The sequence below is a fragment of the Doryrhamphus excisus genome, linkage group LG12 (assembly GCF_037039965.1).
Source record: "Doryrhamphus excisus strain RoL-2023G ecotype Guam linkage group LG12, RoL_Dexc_Guam_v1.1, whole genome shotgun sequence".
In the NCBI taxonomy this organism is placed as follows: Eukaryota; Metazoa; Chordata; class Actinopteri; order Syngnathiformes; family Syngnathidae; genus Doryrhamphus; species Doryrhamphus excisus.
The window spans coordinates 7327652-7349466 of record NC_136368.1 but is presented as its reverse complement, the minus strand read 5'-3'; the positions used below and the strand labels follow the sequence as shown (position 1 = coordinate 7349466).

The following is a 21815-nucleotide window of genomic DNA, read 5'->3' as shown; positions in this document are numbered from 1 at the left end:
ATGCATGGGGAGAACATGCAAACTCCACACAGAGATGCCAGAGGGCGGAATCGAACTCGGGTCTTCGAGCTGTGTGGCCTGTGCGCTACCCACTTGCTCGCAGTGAGGCCCAATACAATTTAATGGAGAAAAAAAATGAGAATTTAAGTTGTAAATGAAGGTCATTGCTTCCCTTTAGGCCAGAACTATACACCATTATGTCCTTGACTTACTGATGTTTTGGTTGATTTTATTGTCATGTATGATATTCAAAACAGTCATGTATGATATTCAATACATATTTCGGCATATTGTAATAAAACAGTAGAGTATAGAACAGATACCAGGAGCAGAATTAAGTAAAAATAATAATAATAAATATAAATAAATAAATAATAATAAATTCACCCCACAGGATATTCAGACTGTATATAATAATAATAATAATCAGATATGGATATCTTTTTATATGTATACACTCCTCAAAGTCAGGTGTTTACCACAATCATAAATGTTTTCATAATTTTTTTATGTGAACTCCAGTCCAAATTTGGCAAACGGGTAGAAGCTGACTTAAGATATCAAAGACGCAAATGCAGTGTCAACTTCATGCTTTTTAAATACACAATGAATTTGCCCAGCAGTACTGCTTTGCTTTTCTTGTTTTTTTCCCCCCAGACTATCACTGTACATGAGATTTAACTACAATGTGGGAAAATGAATTCAACCAGGAGGATTATTGAATAGATTATTGATTAGTAATTGGTTTATTTGAGGTCACAGGGCTGATAGGGGTGCTGTCTCTTCACTGTGCCTGAAGTAAAGCCAGCATGATTATGAGGTATATAAATTTTTGCCATCTTTTGGTTATTCTCATGCCTATATTGATGTCGCGCTATGATTTTTACTTTGTAGAGTATAGAAATCCTTTTTATGACCATCTAAATATGTTTTTTAACATTATTAGAACTCTCTAGACATGGGATAACACCCATATACTCACATTACCCAATATAGTAGAAATAATAATAGAAAATAAAACATGTGTCACTTGAATTGGGAGTTGCTTGTACTTAATTTGGGTTTAAAAATATATGGAACCATATTTTCTGACTAAGTCATTGTATTCAACCATGAAACGCACAATTTATTAATAATGACATTTGTGATCAAGAGAAGTCGCGGAATTTGAAGCACAAAGTGGCAAGGGGTTACTGCAACTGATTTACCATGTCTAATGCAAGAGAGCTCAGATTAATCTCGACAACCAGCGTCTCATAGAACAGCAGTAGACAGTGGGGGGTGATTTGTGTGAACGGAGTCTCCTCCAGATTGGAAGTTCCACCTGTGGAAGGAAATAACGTAAGACCTTTGTGTCAAATGCCAGGGTCTTTGTTAAAATGAGTATCTCTGAAGATGAATGTGGCTGCAGCTCCAGTGGAGTGGAAATATCCAAGGAATGGGGTCAGAGGCAGGTTTACATTATTTAATCGCTATCATTTTTCTTAGCCATCAGGGAATTGAAAACTCTCAATAGTCCCTTTCACACAGAACCCAACCAAGGTATTAGTTATTTAGTCGGTTAGGGATGAATTATTTACTCACATTTACCATTTGACTAAACTTGGGGGTGGTAGCTGTTTCCATCCCTGGGGGGAGGCCCACAGTGTTAGACTTTGAAAACCTCTGGAATGAACAATAAGCAGCGTTACGGGTGTGTGAAGGCTGAACCCCAGAAACAGAGGCTTAGGGTTTGGTCACGCAACAATCTATTTTAGTACAACATGCAAAAAACATGTAATACATGCAAAAATACAGAAAAACCTCGAAATAAAACAAAGTTTAAACAAGCAATTGTTGACATAAAGCTATAACACGGGTTGCTCCGATCAGGGTGTTATGCCCCAGATTCCGATACCAATCATCCGAGACTGAAATCGTCCAAAACCGATACAGATCACATGGATTAACTATACATTTTTCAATGTATTTACAATGTTGCTGTTGTCCTCCTACCCTCAGGGAGGCGCTATAGGAGCTTACGGACAAGAACTACCAGGTTCAGGAACAGCTTTTTCCCAGCAGCTGTCTCCTTGTTGAACTCTGCCCCCCATTGCCCACCCCTTGCACTACTTACACCCCCTCGCTGATCTATGCCCCCTCCCCCCAATCACTTCATTGCACTACTTCATTGCACTATTGTACATATTACTGTTATATCTTGTTGCATTCATAGATCATACTGTTTATAATTTATAATCTGCAATAGCCATACTCTAGTGACTTCATTGCAATACTGTACATATTACTGTTATTATATATTGTCACATTCATACTGTGCATACTGTTTATAATCTGTATAATCTGCAATAGTCATATTATAGTCATTTATATCCCTGTACATATCCTCACTGTATTATAGTCATAGCCTGTTATAGTTTGTACATAGATCTGTCCATGTTTCTACATTTACTTACTACTAAGGTACTTAAAATTGCACTTCTGATTGGATGCTAACTGCATTTTGTTGCCCTGTACCAGTGACATGAGCAATAACAATAAAGTTGAATCTAATCTAATCTAATCTAATGAGTAAATTCTAAGGTCCCTTGTCTACCAGGGGACCCAAAAATAGGTACTTAATGAATAATTAATTAATAAAGGAGGGGGGGGTACCTTTTTTAATGGGACCCAGAATTCCTGGGTGCATCCCTGGTACTGTATATTACCGTATATTATGATATAATATCCACTCCATTTATTCGTTAAATGCTGTATTAAATTAAAGCTTTTTTAACATGCTGCCCCCACATATACTGATCATGTGATTTTTCACAGAAATTGGCAATCGATCAGCCCAATGTTTTTCATATAGTATCGTATAGTATAGTAAATATGTCCTGGTTCTTTTCCCAAACCAGCCCGAAAAGCTGCAAGCTCCAATGTGGCCAACAGAGGATGTCTACAGTAAACCTTCTGTTTGACAAGTTTACTGCTCGTCGATACATTGCAACAACAACTGTTCTTTCTCTCCTTTGGTCTGCTGTCAGGTTTCATACAGAGGAGGAGAGAGGTGTTGTGGACATCCAGCAGTCCACTGGACATTTGTCCTCATCTGGCAGAGTCCATCCCCTGTGAAGAGCCGATCTGCTACTTGTGGCAGGTTCAGCAAGAGGCTAAGTGTATTCCTGCCAAAAGCACCTGTGGTCCTGGGACTGTGGTTCAAAGCGTGAAGTGTATCAGTGCTGAAGGTAAAAAAAGAAGTAAAGTAGATTTTGGTTGATAGCATTAGACATATGGTATAACTACAATATATACATATATACAGTATATTTAAAACTATGTTACAAATGTATAATTTTATTTAAAAAATATACATCTTGTATGAATTCTGTTGCTAGACTGTGATGTGAGTCGGCTCTTGTATCTAAATTAACACACAAAGGATATAAAATACAGTATTAAAACACAAAATGGAATAATTAATTAAATGGTAATAAAATACAAACCAAAAGTCAATAATGAAACCACTACCCAAATGCTGCTTTGTCCTACAGTGTTAAAGAGCTTGGGGATTTCCAACTGTCTGTGAATGTGACATGTGTAGGTGGATAAAGCACACTTGAGTTTGCTGATGTTATTTTGGCATGGTTCCGCCAACAGAAGCTTGTTTTTTGCAATAGAGATCGTAGTTCGATTATCTCCTTGCCATTCATACAGCATCCAGGTAGATGTTTTTTTTGGCTTGGTTCAGCCGACAGAAGCCTGTTTTGTTTTGACATTGTTGATCGACTACGAGTATTGAACGCATCATGTATTCTTCTGCTGCGCAGGAGACAATGTAACCCCAAGACCATTATTCTAACCACTATTCATAAAGAGCATTTGGGTGAGAGCAGTCAGAATCCCAAATTCCTTCTCTCCATCTTTACAGTAAACCGAACCACCATCATTCTTCCCTTCATTAATTGCTCATCCCCTAGCTAATTGTCCTACATCACGCCTACAAAGGAAATCTAATGAGCTTTGACAGGCTGACAGGCAGAAAGTTCTGGTGGATATGAGGGAAAAACAATGACATTCTCTCCACAGCATTTCATGTTGAAGCATGTTGATGGGTTGCTCGCCATTGCACTTTTGATTGACCCATAATATTCTCCAAGTTCAATGGTCTGCTTCCACACATTGTCAGGGCCACCTCCAGCCAAGTCAGCGTAATAATGGAAAAGCGACAAGGTAAAGGACCAGTGAGGCATTCTAATTAGTTCCCTGAATCACCTCAGCTGACACCTCTGTGTGAAGAGAGCAGTGGCCCAACTCAACTTCTTCACCCTGCAGAAACAGGATGATCTTAATTCCTTGCAAAAACATTGACCGTAAATGAGGGTTAGATTGGCTTCTTTGTGGCTGCCATTGACCTGTGCAGCATCATCATTGCGACTCCATTCAGCACCTCCATCCCCCACTTTGTCAGAATATTTAGCATATTTAACACAGTCTCACCTTGGATTAATTAATTCCACTCCAGACATGTTTTGAAACAGTCCCTTCAGTCCCGCCCATTTTAGTTGATTTTGACTGATCTTTCAAGGCACACAGAATATATGAACATGTAACTCCGGTCTTTTATCCAAAAAAGTTTGTTTCTACCTTTTGCTGCTCTTTAGTAATCAGCAATAAATACAAGTAAGTTTCAGGAAAATATTAGTTACCAACTAAAAAAGGGAGAAACTCGCTTTTTTGCTTTTGTGGCAGCTCAAATATCTAAACAACCATACCACAACATAAGCAACACAAAAAAGTATTTTTTTTTATATCAAAGCAACTACTTATATACAAATATACAAATATAATGCCATATATATGCCCTGGTTTTCAGGATTCAGTTTTTGACACTATTATTATCGAAAATATGTCTTGGTTTTCATACTGTCTTAGTTAAATAATGTGTCTAACAAACTAGTCCGTCAGCTCGTGTATCATTCTGAATCAAGCAACCAAACTTTGCATCTCAGTCTGTGGAAAGAACAATGATAGTTTGGGACACTATAGACAGATTCTGTCCAGAGAATCGCTTAATTACTATATTTACTGTGTCCGTGTGGGTGGTTTATTTGTTCATAAAATGCACACACACATGACGATGAACATCTCTGTTACTGTCTCCTGTGTTCCTTCTAGAACCGATAAGGCATTCAAGCGCACTGCATATTTCTGAGTGTACTGTGTGCTTTGGGTTTTTTTTTTTTTACGTCAGCAAAATATTCCAAAATGACCTCAAAGAAAGTTGATGAAGAAGGTGAGAACCACTGCTGAATTCAAGAAAGCATAGCAAAGTACAAAGGTAGCATCTGTAATGTAAAGGTCTTAATGTTCCTAGTTAACATGAGTTTAAGGGAGAGACATTACAGAAAGTGAGCCAGGCCAGCGACCTTTTGGAACAGGTAACGAAAACTGAGATTCCACTGTGCAATAAACAAAATAAATACAAAATATATGATAAATAATTATTTCTTTAATGGTTAATAATTACTAACAGCTGCCAACTTGCAGAAAACAAATCCTCAATCAATCCAATTGCAGTAATTCAGAAGCAAACAGAAGAGGGACGGATGATTGCACCCAAATGCAGCATGGTACAAATGATCTAGCGGATTTTGTTTGTTTCTTTCGACTTTTTCCTGATTAGAATCGCCACAGTGGCTCTTTTGATCCGCATACTGATTTTGGCTTGAGCACTTTATATTCCGGATGCCCTTCCTGACGAAAACCAATGATGCTTACTAGGGGAGATTCCAACCCGGGGCGTTTGTTCCAAAGTTCAGAACGCTAACCACTACACCACGCCGGCTCCTTACTAATCATCTAATGTCTGTACGAAATAAATGTGTTGAAAATGAACACGTCTACAAAGGAAACTGATTTAATCCGTGCTCACTGAAAAGCGATCCCGCACAGTCCCATGCTGTCATCATGTCACCCTGTGAAATTTGGCACACATTAAAAACATTTTCATTAGAATTTTTTACTTTTCTGTCCAAGAACAATCAACCAGTTGAACGATTTTATCATATTTTGGAGCCAACATATCCCATCATCATCCTGCAAAGTGAGCTCCTTTACATTTGACTGTGCCAGGAACAATATGAGGATTCACTATGCTGAGGGCACAGGTCTATAGATCAGAAAAAGTCAATGTGTGACCCTTGATAGTATCTCCGAGACCCCTTTTTCACTGTAACCACAGTTCTTTTCAAAGTGCCTTATTATTTTGTCCGACAAGCTTTGTCTAAAAAGCCGCTTGTGGTGAGTGAAAGCGATTATTTGCATTTAAGCAAAGGTGAGAGCTTGCATTTTATTCATAACTACTTCTGTAATAACAGTGGAACAGATCTATTGGTTGGTGGGCGAGCGGAATAGAAATCATTTTCAATAGGCAGCCAGGTAGCAGCGGTATTATCTCAGTAAGATCCACAACTACCATTCCCTGTATTAATAATGCAATAGGACCCTTGGGGCAGCCATCTATTTGCAGAGTTCCCCCCTCCCATGTAGTCCCTTTCTCTTTCAGACACAGACAAACACATACACTGTGTCATTGTAAAAGCATGTTCCATGATGTTTTTTTAAAGGAGTTCAGGGAAGTTAATGATACGTGAGCAGTGTCACCACTATTAAATTAAGAATTGTGTTTGAACCTGAAATATGATGACTACCACTTAACTGGGAGCAGTGCTACCGAGTTGTATTCACAATTTTTGGTATGGAATCTTTGGTTCAGTGTAGAGTGACTGACTTCCTACATCGTACGGAAAAGTGACAGATTTGGTGTGGATATGGAGTTCAAGGCTTTGCACCTCAAAAAGATCAGGGAGCGTACTCAGGCGTACACGCTAGGGATCGACCGATATGGTTTTTTTTTGGGGCCGATGCCGATACCGATTTTTTTCCATCACCCTCAGCCGATGGCCGATTTTGCTTGGGTTGACATTTGTGGCCGATACTGCTTTTGCTCCCTCAATTTACATGAAAAAATGACCATGATAACAAATATCACAGGTCTCACGTTTAAACAAATATTTATAGAAATGTAAACACTGAACACAGTAGGATTCAGCTTTCTTAAACACACATTTAAACGTCATTATCAACTTTAAAAGGAATAAATATTCAACCATGTGCAAAACATTTCTGTCGTAGTTTTAAGCATTAATGTGATGACTGCTCCTCCACAGCGTGACACGCTGCATAGTTGCTCATTCTTGTTCTGCTCAACAAGTGAGAGTGCTTTTATTCGTCTGTTGCATTGGTATGTGATGTTTTTGGGAGTTCTTGTTGTCACACCTTGACTTAAACTGGTATGCCTAGCGATCACCCAGTGAAATGTGATGGGCTTAGTAAGGTGTAAAAAGCAAGCTAACTCTATTACTCGTGAAAATGCGCCCTTGATGTGATTCAACAGTGGGGGCGGGGTACCGCGACTAAGTGTGTTGCGGGGTCCTCTGCCGCCGGGGCAGCTTTGTAATGCCTGACTGTAAATCATGCGGTGGAAAAATACATCGGCGAACCCACGCGCGTATCGGCCGATACCGATACAAGGGAAAAAACGCCGGCCGATGTATCGGTCGATCCTTAGTACACCCTACCTTGACCTAAATCCGGAAACCTATCTTCAACACTAGTTACAGTGCTGTGCATTGTGGAAGAATGCTCACGTGACGACCATTCAGTGTAAAGATCACATTGTAACATCTCCCCCGACATTGTAAGGATGACAAGTAGGTGGTCCATCAGCAATATCCATCAACTTTGTTCCGTTTATTCAGATCCGGGCCTCTTGGGCATCGGTCTCAGTAATGAAGTCTCAGGCCAACATCGGGGAAACATTGAGGCATTCCCAGGCCAGTTGTGAGACATAATCCCTCCGACGTGTCCTAGGTCTGCCCTAGGGCATGCCCAGAACACCTTGCCAGCCATGCGTCAAGCAGGCATCTGGACTATATGCCTGAACCACCTCAACTGGCTCCTCTTGAAGAAACAGTAGCTCTACTCTGAGCTCCTCACTCTATCTCTTAGGGTGAGACCACTCGGGTATTTGAAGCAGCGAACTTGTTCTTTCGGTCAGGACCCAAAGCTCATGTCCATAGGTGAGTGTGGGAACATAACATTGATATGGAATTGACAGCTTTGCCTTGCGGCTCAGCTCTCTCTTCACCCTGACTGTTCCACGCTTCCACACTGTGAACAAGACCCCAAGGTGCTTGAGCTCTTCAACACTGGGGCAAGCTGAAGGAGTCTTACTGAGCATTGATGGCTCGTGGGACTCCTGACAGGTATCGGTAGTCCAAGCCGCACAGTGATCCAGCATGTTTTTTTTTTTTATTTGAGAATTTTATTTATTGGTCATAACCTGTTTAAATTCAATAAAACTGTTCACACAAAAGCTAAGCAGTTTCACGTCTTGCATTTTATTTTCTTATTATACGTTGTATTGTTTTACGTGACCGTAAAACTCACAATGTACTACTTAAACTTTTTGAGTTTTATTGGTATTGTAAGAATGATTATGTTAATAAATGGTGGGGGGTTGATTAACTATGCTTCAATAAAAACATTGAGTGCTTTATTATCATGCCGTTTACTTTTTCCGTCTGCCCAGGTGAGGATGTGCCCGTGAGTTACTGTGGCGAAGACCCTCCCCCGACCCAAGCACCTTGCGAGGTGGCCTGCCGTGCAGACTGCGTTGTTAGCGTCTGGTCCCCCTGGTCACCCTGCACACACAGTTGTGCCTCTAAAACTGCAGAAGGCAGACAGAGCCGAACACGCACTGTGTTGGCGCTTCCAGGAAAAGGTAATGCAATACGCATCCTCACTGCAAGGTTCAAACATAAGCAAAGTAAACCAAAGTCTAACCATATTGTCTGACATTTAGAATTCACATACAAAACTGTGTTGAGACCAGCCATGTTGTTGGTCTAGAGACAGTACCACTGAGGAAAAGTCGGGAAGTAGAACTGAAGGTAGCAGAGATGCGGATGCTTAGGTTCTCATTGGGAGTGACCAGGATGGATAGGATCAGGAAGGAGTACATCAGAGGGACATTACATGTTAGAGGCCTTGGAGATAAAGTCAGAGAGGCCAGACTGAGATGGTTGGGACATGTCCAGAGGAGAGATAGTGAATATATTGGTAGAAGGATGCTGTCAGGTAGGAGGCGTAGACGAAGACCAAAGAGGAGGTTTATGGATGTAGTGAAGGAGGACATGCGAGAGACAGATGCAGAAGACAGGGTTGGATGGAGGCGATTGATTTGCTGAGGCGACCCCTGAAAGGAAAAAGCCGAAAGAGAAAATAGAAGATGCATATTATTTCGAACATTTTGTCTGCAGTAAGGTTACTTGGAATGAGCAGTATAAATAACAATACAAATGACATTTGAAAGAGATTACAATAGATGTTTTAATTTATTGCTCTATTGCAACTCAACCTAGCTGTGTCCTGCAAAATTGAGAATGACAAGGTTAGACGAGAGAAACGTATGAAAACCGAGGCAATTTTGGGAAAATAACAAAGGAATATAATAAAGGACAATTTCCTATAATAAAGGAAAATAACGTCCAATTGATGAATTTAAGACACTGAAAAATATTTCCAAAATATATTTACATGCAGGGCGGCACGGCTGTCTAATGGTTAGCGCGCAGATCTCACAGCTAGGAGACCAGGGTTCAATTCCACCCTCGGCCATCTCTGTGTGGAGTTTGCATGTTCTCCCCGTGCATGCGTGGGTTTTCTCCGGGTACTCCGGTTTCCTCCCACATTCCAAAAACATACTAACTTAATTGGCGACTCCAAATTGTCCATAGGTATGAATATGAGTGTGAATGGTTGTTTGTCTATATGTGCCCTGTGATTGGCTGGCCACCAGTCCAGGGTGTACCCCGCCTCACGCCCGAAGACAGCTGGGATAGGCTCCAGCACCCCCGCGACCCTCGTGAGGAAAAAGCGGTAGAAAATGAATGAATGAATATTTACATGCAGAAAACAATGTGAAATAATAATAACTGACCCATTCTCACTCTCTTTATTAAATTGCTTGTGCAGTGCAGTAAAATGTCAAGTGTACTTTAAATGTGTTTTTGGCTCAGATGGGAAAGAGTGTCCCGGACCTCCAGCTTTGGAGGAATGGAGAGTGTGCAATGACCATCCTTGCCTGGTGTTTTACTGGGAGTCTTCAGCATGGGGGCCGTGCATTGAGGAAACCGCTTTGGATTTCACTCGAACAAGCACCTGGAATGAGACGTCGACTTGTGCTATGGGTGTCCAAATTCGTAAAGTCACCTGTGTGAAAATGCACAGTGGACCAGTTGTGAGCAAAAGGTACGTTATGCAACTTGGTATATCATTTCTTCTATGGGGTGCCAAATGTAACAAATCTGTCACAGTTCTCTAGCTGTTCTCTAGCCAATCTGGTGTGAAATCTCTGTTGGGCATCTCTGTCTGTCTCTGTCTCTGTCTCTCATCTCTGTCTCCGGGTACTACAGTTTCCTTCCGCACACATCCCAAAAACATGCATATTATGCTAAGAGTCCACTGGGCCGGTGCCAGTTGGTGTCTGTTCGCACCAATGCAATTTGTTGTGGCACCTAGTGTCACCAATAAGGTGCCCTGTGGCGTGCAGTGGCTCAAACTGCCTCCCAACTGGCTCATGGTAGCCCGTAACAGTGGCGAAAATTTCAAAATGTTTGAAATTTTTGTCACGCCGATTGCTTGATGCAAGTGGCCACCAAGTGGAACCAAATGTCGCAAACAATCCGTCTATTGGAATCCACTGGAATGTAATGGTGCAAGCAATACGCCTATTAGAATCCACTGGAATTTATTGGCGCGAGCCAAGTTGCGCCAATGATGCTAGGAGTCCATTGGGCTGGCGCCAGTTGGTGCCTGTTTGGGCCAAAGATTATGGCTCGCTGTGGCGCCGAATCAACTGCAACATGCCGAGCGAACATAATTCGGTGCCACTACGCGCCAATCACATAATCTTTTGCATGAACTGGCACCAACTGGCCCCGGCCCAATGGACTCTTAGCATTAGGTTAATTGGTGACTCCAAATTGTCCATAGGTATGAATGTGAGTGGGAATGGTTGTTTGTCTGTATGTGCCCTGTGATTGGTTGGTGACCAGTTCAGTGTGTACCCCGCCTCTCGACCAAAGTCAACTGGGATAGGCTCCAGCACCCCTCCATGACCCTAATGTGGATAAGCAGCATAGAGAATGTATGGATGTTCTATTTGAGATATTTGAGTATGAAACAAGTTAATTCTACAAAAGGTAATACCAACACAAGGACAAAAGACACATATATAATTTAGAACATTTATCCTCCCTTAGCACCATATATTATTGACAGTGCTATGAATGAATTATAGAAGGTATTTTTACCCCTTATTGGTGTGCACAAGCCCATAGGTTATGAAAGTTGCTAATGCGGCAACATATTGTCATGTATGTACAACACCCTTCACCAATCATTCATACTGTTATATACTGTATACCAGGGGTCTCAAACTCAATTTACTTGGGGGCCACTGGAGCTATGGTCTGGGCAAGGCTGGGCCGCATCAGGTTTTCAAAAAAAAAACGCATTTATTAAAAACAGAAAAATATACAAACTTTTTCAGTGCTTTGGTTTTAATTTTCTACAATAAAAGCTCTGATAAAACATTCCACTGTTCTCAAATATCTTAATTTTTTTTCTGCACAAAATAAGATGAAAAATAAACAAATCAAGAATAAAGAAAATCAATCAGTCAGTAATAAATAAATATAATAATAATAATAATAAAACGGCACATAATAAAAACTTAAGAAACCACATATAGTTGGTGGGTAGACAAATTATTTTTTTCAGATTAAAATGAACAAAGCATTATTAGAGCTCTGTAGACATGACAAAACACGACTATAGTCACATTTATACTCTTTTTATTTACAACATATTGCGCAACTGCAGGGTCTTGAGACACATGCTAACTCGCAAACTAGAGAGCTAGCGACCTAAACGGTAGCCTTCAAGTTATTTCCTTCAAACTTAAATAGCCAAAAACTTACTCACAGATAGGGAGGATAACTATTAACAGTTATTTAACCTTTAACATGAACATTAATCAAACATAATATTTTTTTCTGGGTACATGATACCATACAGCATCCATATCAAACTTGCGCGGTCCGCACTAACATTAAACTTTCATATCAAGGCGGGGGCCTCAAACTAGTGTCCTGCGGGCCACATTTGGCCCGCGGGCCGCGTGTTTGAGACGCCTGCTGTATACACTGGAATTAGGAAACTATACAGTTAATTCATTTGACATGTTTCCCTGACCGGAAAACACTGAATACTGTCTTTCTGTGTCGATAAGATGATTTCAATGTCTATTAGCTGTGTTATCACTAGTGTATGTACTATGTATGTCCTTTACCAATCCTTCAAGGTAATCTATTAATCTATTGATTTTGACTTGTGACTGGGAATGCAAATTGTCTGTGTAGCGTCTCGGTCCTCCAGTTCTTCCTAATCCACAAAGGTTGAATTTGCGGACTGTATGTGAATTGTTTTCCTCTAAGAAGCTGTAGCCTCTCATTAATATTTAATTCCATGAATCTTTTAGGCTTCTGTCAGTAAAGATGTAAAATTCCATGCTTAGCAATGTTGCATCGTAAAATCAATAATAACGGACATTCTCAATACGCCTAAGAGAAACATTTACTGGATTTTGCCTCTATATCTGTGTACAGTAGATTTGATCTTCTGAGGAGCAGTGTCGGTGAACTAATGCTATGGGACAGTGTTTTACACACCAACATATTTATTTCAGCCAGATCTTCAAGATACTGAAAAAAGTACAGTATGTTTTATTCATTAATATGATCCAAAATTCAAAAGAAAACCAAAACACACAGAAACCAAATCCAATTTCCCATAATAAATCATGAAAAATCCAATGAATCCGTTCCCAACACCCATAAAAATACATTTTATAGAATATAATTAAAGAAAACGACACCAAAATACGGCACGACGGACGAGTGGTTAGCGCACAGGGCACACAGCTATAAGACCCAAGTTCGATTCTGCCCTCTGGCATCTCTGTGTGGAGTTTGCATGTTCTCCCCGTGCATGCGTGGGTTTTCTCCGGGTACTCCGGTTTCTTCCCACATTCCAAAAACATGCTAGGTTAATTGGTGACTCCAAATTGTCCATAGGTATGAATGTGAGTGTGAATGGTTGTTTGTCTACATGTGCCCTGTGATTGGCTGGCGACCAGTTCAGGGTGTAGCCCGCCTCTCGCCCGAAGACAGCTGGAATAGGCTCCAGCACACCCGCAACCCTCGTGAGGATAAGCGGTAGAAAATTAATTAATGAATGAACACAAAATACACATAAATGATGGATTAAATGATGTTTAAGATGAACCTTCTGCATTTGCCGAGATGAATGGTGGGACGATGCGGGGAGGCGACAGAAGACCCACGCAGATGCTGTTTAATTTAAGTAAAATTTAACTAACTAAAGAGTGAATGGTTGAGCTGTATACTTGGTCCCTTGAACTTTATTGTAATCTCTATCAGCATTCATCATTACACCGAGTGTACCCCTTGAACCATTCCCCCTGCAACATGTTAACTAAGGAACCTTTACATTGCAATTCTATTTTAACAGACACTACATTTGCACAATGCAGTTCTTTCATGAATTCAATGTCATTTCTCACCATCTTTATCAAATCCTGGCACCGAAATTTACAAAAAAGCACTGGTTCCTCTACGCAGTGCGCTTGAACACTTATCAATGCATACCTCAGTGCTTGAACGCAGAAATGGAAGAGACAGATACAGAGCTGTTCATTATTCTCTGTGAGTTCTATGAACAAATAAACCACCAACACATACACACACAATAAAAATTATTCAAGGATTTCCTGGTCAGAATCTGTCTTTAGAATAAGTTTCAAACTCAGGACTGAGGGCCAAATCTGGCCTGCGATGGAATTTCATCCGGCCCTCGGAACTGTTTGGAAAATAGCTTTGGTTTGGCCCGCCTCACGGACCTTAACAAAGTACTCAGGGCGATCTAAGTAAGTAAGTGAGTCTCTGGCATTTAGATTTTAAATATATTGTATTAAGTGCAAAATTCACAACCATTCTTAAGAAGGGTGCCACATTCAAACTAAAAGTCAAAATAATTCAAATGTACATGACATCACCTTACAAAATGACACCTTAAAAGTCATCAGATCACTGTAACTACAGGGATGCATGCTGAGAAATGCATAATCTGCCCATTGTACACATGTAAACTCTTCCCGGTTACACATCTCACGGAAAGTGATGTTTTTGTTTTGATATATGTAACATACCGTAGCTTTTGCCTGAATATTGACAGAATGACAACAAGAAAGTCGATCAACAATCACTTTATTGAAACTACTATCATAAAGTAGAAATTTCAAAAGTAGGCTTTGAGTTTTGGCCACCCCGTATAATTGAGTTTGACACCCCTGGTCCCAAACTCTAAAATAACCATGTATACACATAGGCAGGTATCACATCAAACAAAGTTATTTTTTCACGATTTGGCCTATCATCCACACAGATATTTGGTACTGAGAACAAAGGTTTTCAAAACCTCTGGACAATTTGTGGATTTGGAGAAAAATCTGATTATGTGTTTGGGTATGGACGCCAATAGAGTTTTATGTTGCCTGGCGTCACTACCTGTGACAACGAGACCGGTATTTACATCAGAAACAACATGGATGCCCTCAAAACTGTGTTGGTTGTACCTATTTTCCAGGCGCTTTTTGCTTGCTTTTATTTGCAAGCCCAAATATTGCCTCAAAACACTTGTCCCTTTTCCACCTCCAAGCAGACAAGTGACACTGTTAGCACATTTACCTACTGATGACACAGCCTCAGGCGGTTCAGTATCTTGCCCAAGGATACTTCGACATGATCACAACAGGACAGAGGATTGAACCCGCAACTTTAAGGTTGGGAAACGACCACTCTATCAAGGTCCGACGTGTCCTCCTCCGACGAGAATTTGCGAATTTGCTTTGGCAAAATTCCCAATCAACTCTTTTATTGCGTCTTGTTGACTTTGTATTCGAAAACAACCTTTAGAAGTAATTATGCCTCTTTGCCAGTCTACTAATGTGTGGATGCTTTGTTTCAGTACTTGACTGTTTTTTTGGCACTCGACTTGGCCATAGGATAACCGAGACAGACACTATTTCACAGATTTCTGTGAGACAACAATGTATTAGTCCTCTGAGTGGCAAATTTAGTTTTTACACTCCATGCATGAGACCAGAAATACACACACTCTTGGAATACTCCCGGCTTGCACAAACAAGTGCCCTGAGCAGTTGGGGGGCGGCTGTCTCAAAGCACTTTAGTGGTGCTTGGGAAATAAACCGGCACTGCTCCAACTCCCAGCCTTGACTTCCATACTTTGGTCAGTATTATTTGAAGTCAGCCAACCTCAAAAGCCATTTCCCCCCTAGATAGAACTAGAACTACAGTAGTTTATGAAGCCTTGATTTTGGCACTTTGGAGCTACTAAATAACTTCATTCAAGGGTTTTACACATTTTTGCTTGAATTACTTGGGCAAGTATTTGGCAATATTTCCCATTGAATCTTTGCTTTTCATCACCCTCTCTTCACCGTGGGTGCACTGTAGGAATGAACAGCAGTTCCTTGATTCTGTCAATTATATCATAAAAAGGACACCACCTGTGTACCGAATAAGCAAGATTCCCATTGGATGATTCCTACATGGGTGATTACCGTATGTTTCAGCTGCTGTGAAATCATTTAACCCTAAATGACGGAGTGAGCAGAGGCAGGCTTGGACTCCTTGGACTCCACAGACATTTGTTATAATCTTGACAAAAAAACATAAATGATATGCTTTTGTTTTTGCTTCTAATTTTCATACACCGAACACCAAGTCCTGTTTAGTCAAATATTGTTCACAAATCTATATAAATATGTTTTAGTGAGCACTTCCCTTTTGTTGGGATAATCCACAGGTGTACCTGGGGCTATCACGGTAAAGAGCTAAGGTAAATGTGCTGTTTTATCACAATGCACAATAGCACCAATGTCGGAAATGTGTGGGTGCATGACTGTCATGCTGACTGCAGGAATGTCCACCACCACAATGTCCATTTCACTACCATAAGCTGTCTCTAAAGGCAGAGAATTTGTGAGTACAGTGAACTTCGCAGCTTAATTCTATCACAGATTTTCAAAAACATATAAACCCTTTAAGGGCCAAAGTCGCAAAATTGCAACAAGCAACATTGCTGAATATAACAAGCCATTTTCCCATACTTTCTATCTATGTATCTAGAATAATAGCGGTATTTCATAGTGGTTGAGGAAGAGTATCACGAGTGGTTGAGACGGAGATCTGGCAAGTCTGGTAATTTTATATTATGCACATTCGATGAATCAACTAATTCCTATCGCAAGCTTTTGAAATAATAACGTCAAACCTCAAAATAAAAACCTTAGCGTAGTATGCTTTTGTAAGCAAATTTTACTTTTGTTTTTTTGCCTAAATTAAGTATTTTGAAGCTGGCAACATCAGTCCCTGTCCACACATCTAAAACACATTTATTGCAACACACACAAGCATTTATGTCTCAAATGACTTTTCTATCAACTATGTTATATCTGCTATGTTATTGCAGGTCCTGAGGGCTGTGATATTCTTAAAGCATGCATTTAGAAGGCTGTAAACAGGGTTTCTATACACTAACTAACTCAAAGAAGGAATCCTACTTTGCGTTAATTCACTTATCACGGAGGGGGCTGTAACCAAATTAGCGCAATAAACGACAGACTGTGTGTAACCACAGTAGCTGAGGACCTCCACATCTATCACCTTCACCTCCAAGATTGACTGAGATCACCTGCCCAGACAGTGATCGCAACAATTGGTTTGCAAAACCAAATTATTTCTGCACAAATTGACAAAAACATCATTGTCGGAGTCTAGAACTAGACTAGAACAGTTTGTTGTTGTAAACGACTTCAGTGGGCAAATGCTCACATTCTTGTCGTTGTTCTCTTCACGGATAAATCCTGTTTTTCACTGGTAGAAAACATGCATCATGACCCAAATACAGTAAAACTGCATATCTTGGAGTGTTCTTTTATTGTGGCCAGCCTGAAAGACACCTGTGTATCAGGTAATGCAATCATTTTTTGCATCAGTTTCTAGTTTTCAGAGATTCGCTATGTGTGAGAGATACTGTTCCAGCGCATACCTTTTACATAGCTACAGTATTTCTCATTACCTTATTCTGGGAATAGCTGACAGTATTCCCCAGCTTCCCAACTGCATTACTGTGCCCTTTGGCAGGCATCTCTGCAAAGAGGGAAAGAGAATAAGGTGGATGAGGCTGAGGAAGGCAAGGTTTTATGTCTCATGCTCCCTGTGCTTTGGTCGACTTTGATCATCTTCCCGTGCATGCTGACTTTCTGCTGCTGGCAGAATGTGGGGCACCACGCTGGTTCTCAAGTGAGACCTGGATCTCGGTTGTGAGGTCGATGAAAGTCACTTGGATAAAAAAAAAAAAATTGTTTGGATGTTTGTGTGTGTGTGTGTGTGTGTGTGGTAGCCTCTGAGGAATGATGACTTACTGTACATGGTCATAAGAATATCAATACCTCAAAGTTGCAGCATTGACAAAACCCACAAAATGTGTGGCAGTCAAGAAAAAGGGGAAACTAGCTATGATTTTCCATCAAGGCAGGTAAATGAGTTCAACCTCAGTGATGTGCTATTTCATATTATGGCAATGTGTCCTTGGAGGTGAATAATTCATTGCTAAACAGTTTGTGCATCCTTACTTTTGTCAGGTTTAATTAGCAGGCATGTTGTGGACTTTAATTGATTTTTGCTGTGCAAGTCTCCTGGGTCTGCTTGGTGGTAATAGGGGACTACTGATGCTATGCTTGGAAACGGAAATACAGACTCACATCACTGGTTAATATGATTTTTTTTCCAGAATTATTAGATAGTCAGGTCAAGGATTTTTTTTTCTCAAACATACTGTAAGTACAACCATCATCACTGTATTGAAGTAATTCGTTGAAGTAATTCATCAATACGACATATCCATGATACCTAAAACCTGCCCAGGGGATGCATACGATTACAGCAGTGACACAGCATTGACATTCTATCACCTCGTTAGGATGTCATTGTCGTGATGGTTAGCAGTTGTGTTGTCTTTTTAGTATTTTTTGTAGTATTTTTAGTATTTTTGTTTTGTTTTGCTCTATTTCAGTAACATTTTTAATTTGTCATTTACGTGTATTGCCCTCTTGCACACTTATGAGTGAGTGGCACAACTCTGCATGGCAGAAATTTTGAACATTTCAACATCTTTGCATGCTAGCGTGCACATACTTACGCATACTACACAGCTGTTTATAATGAAGGTACTCATTGACATGCAACATTGCGTACCATTGCCAGGACAACATTTGTGCAAGCGTCAAGGTGGCTTTACCATCTGTGCTTTACAAAAAGGCCTATAAACAGAGAAAAGAATGTTTATTTTTAACCAAAAAATCTACAATTTGTTACAAGAAATGTTACAGGAAACATTTTCTGAGCAAATAGTGTATTTTAAAATGTATTACCACTTTTGAGGCAAGTGTCATTTTTAAAAATCTGTCTACATTTTGCCTGAGCTCGTACAAGCAGCAGGACAAATAATCAATCATGTTTCCTGTGAGGAGATGTGTGATGTCAAGGACAGGGCACTTGTTTCACGACTCTGTCCTGTTACCAGCAAGACTCAGCACATTTATCACTCATCGCCTGAGGGATGAGTAGAATTTAAGACCACTGTTTGCCTGTTTATTTGTGTGTGTGTGTGTGTGTGTAGATGCCCCGGTTCTACTCGTCCAGAAACGGTTCGGCCCTGCATTCTTCCCTGCAAGAAGGACTGCATTGTGACACCCTTTAGCGAATGGACTGCCTGCCCATCAACCTGCATTCCAGGTAGTCTTCAACATGCATCACTGTACCTTTTTTTTTAGACACTCAATTTTCAGCAACAATATCAAAAATCATGAGCATGAGTTTTCCAAATCGTAGGCTACAGACCCAGAATTGACATGAATGAATATTGAGCAATTGTATCAACTTCCAAAATTAATATAAAATCATGGATAATACGAGTGAATATGAATATGCTAACACAGCCACTGAGCAGTTTACAATGGAGGGGTCAGTTTTCCAGAGCAAAACGGGTGATGATGAGTAATTGTTTGCCGTCAGTTGTTCAATAACTTTAACTTTTCATTACATGCCATTTTCTTAACTTGTGCAGTGCAGTCAGAATCTTAAAAAAAAAATAACTTGTTTTTTATATTAATAAAACGCCTCTCGCCCGAAAACAGCTGGGATAAGCTCCAGCACCCCTGCAACCCTCGTGATGATAAGCGGTAGAAAATGAATGAATGAATGAAAGAATGAATAAAATGTGTAATCTTTTCATTTGGTCAGATGTTTAAATATACTCATCATAGACTTAAAACGCCATATTAAGTGGATTCCTTAATGATGTATTTGAATGGTTCTTTTACCAGGATGGAATGATAACAGATTTTATTTTATTTTATTTTATTTTATTTTTTAAAACATTTGAAATTTTATACACAAATTATACATCCATCCATCCATGTTCTATACCGCTTATCCTCACAAGAGTCGCAGGGGTGCTGGAGCCTATCCCAGCTGTCTTCGAGGCAAGAGGTCGGGTACACCCTGGACTGGTGGCCAGCCAATCACAGGGCACATATAGACAAACAACCATTCACACTCGCATTCATACCTATGGACAATTTGGAGTCGCCACAAATTATAGATACATATGAAATATATACATACACCCACCTAAACCTTATAAAAATCACCTTTATTTTCATTGTTGGGAAAATTCACTATATACCTTGTCGCTGACTTACTAATAAGAAAAAAATAAAACGTCTTACAACTATTATTATTCTCTAAATATTCCACCACTTTTTTTTGCACAAAAAAACCCCATCAGACACTGTGCCTTATTGCACATTTGGTTTCAAACTCAACTTTGCTTTGTGTATGTGCAGTATTGGCTTGCGGGTAGAAACAGTATTTCAGTATGTTTTCATTTCCAGTTGCCTATGTCTTCTGCCTAAAGGCAGAAGTCGAAAGATGCCATGTCCTGAGTGTGAGGAGTCCCAGAGAATGCTGTGCTTTATTGAAGTACCGTGATTTCAACTGTTACTCCAGGGAGTGGAGAGGGCAGCTCATAATTTCCTGGGTGATGTTGATGACCCTCTGGAGCATCCTGCTCAGCAGCTGGCATAACACACACACACACACACACACACATGTGGTTTATCAGCACACTCTCTCTGCAGCCGTGGTAAAAAGACAGCAGCAGCTTTGAGGTAGATTGTTCCTGACTGTGTTTCCATTGTGTTCATGCTCCGGGTAAGATTCTCCTTGATGTGAATGGCCAGGAAACAGAAGTTAGACACCTTCTCCACACAGTCGCCATCGATCAGGAGTAGCTGAATGTCTGTCTTTAACCCTCTGTAATCAGTGGTCAGCTCCTTTTTGTCTTGGTGCTATCCTTACATCACTTGCTCAGTCGAACCACTGCGTCCCTGACAAAACGCACAATAATCTAACCCTACCACGATGGTTTTGTCTGTAAACTTGATGACAGTGTTGCTGGGATGGGTGGGTATAAAGTCGAGGGGGGCTCACTAATCAGCCTTGTGGGGTGCCGATGCTGAGGCTCATAGTTGGGGAAATGTGGGGGCCTACTTTCACCATCTCAGTCTGGCCGATAACTGACTTTATCTCATCTCCAAGGCCTCTAACATGTAATGTCTCTCTGATGTACTCCTTCCTGATCCTATCCATCCTGGTCACTCCCAATGAGAACCTCAGCATCCTCATCTCTGCTACCTCCAGCTGTCCCTCTGATGTACAGTGGCCTGAAAAAGTATCTGAAGTATCATTCAGCGGAAAGACTCAGCTCTGTCATTTTAGACGCCCGTCTGTGTTTGGATGGTCTTATAGAAGAGCTAAAATAAACTAAACACATTTTGCTCGTGCTGGTTCAAAGTGGACAGAGCTGTGGCAAATCTGAACTGGTGTCAGTCTATAGCAGGGAGCACGTGTGAAACGATGTTACTTTGAAACAATGTCTTCAAGCACTTCTTGGGTGGTGTTAGAATCACAGGATGGTAGTCATGGAGACTGGTGATGACTGACTTTGTGGGCAGGGGGGACAATAACAGAGGGTGGGATGATCAACTGACAGTAACTGATGTGAAGATCCAGCTGGTCTGTTCAGGTCATCGGTACCAGTCCAGCAACTTTACTCTGATTTACCGTAGATATTTAGGCTCCTCCCACATGAGGGTGTGGCTGCTGTCGACTGGATTCAAAGCTCATCAGTTGAAACAGTTTATTTGTACCATTCACTACATTGGCACCCTTCAATTAAGGGAAATGAGTTGGATGAAGTCAAGCCTGCCCAGAATTGGAAACCACTGCTGTAGACGATCCAATGCAAGTGCAATGAACAGGATTTTTTTTTTTTTTTTTGGTGCCAAATGTCTGGGGGGGTTATATATAGGACAGCCTTCTGAGGTTCTTAAGAAGACCCTGCTGCTACTGCCTCAAGATGCCGCCCATTCCACTGCAGAGACTCCAGGTTCTGATGCTGCAAGAGCAGCTTTA

General features: G+C 40.6%; 1 protein-coding gene across 1 annotated transcript in view; it reads left to right on the top strand.

The window, feature by feature from the left end:
• The window catches only part of thsd7ba (thrombospondin, type I, domain containing 7Ba), a 236700-nt gene that overhangs the window by 125569 nt on the left and 89316 nt on the right, over positions 1–21815 (top strand). The window contains exons 9-12 of the mRNA XM_078795299.1: positions 3030–3230; positions 8639–8830; positions 10128–10359; positions 18958–19073. Of these exons, the coding sequence (XP_078651425.1) occupies positions 3030–3230; positions 8639–8830; positions 10128–10359; positions 18958–19073 (741 nt within the window). The remainder of the gene's footprint in view (positions 1–3029; positions 3231–8638; positions 8831–10127; positions 10360–18957; positions 19074–21815) is intronic.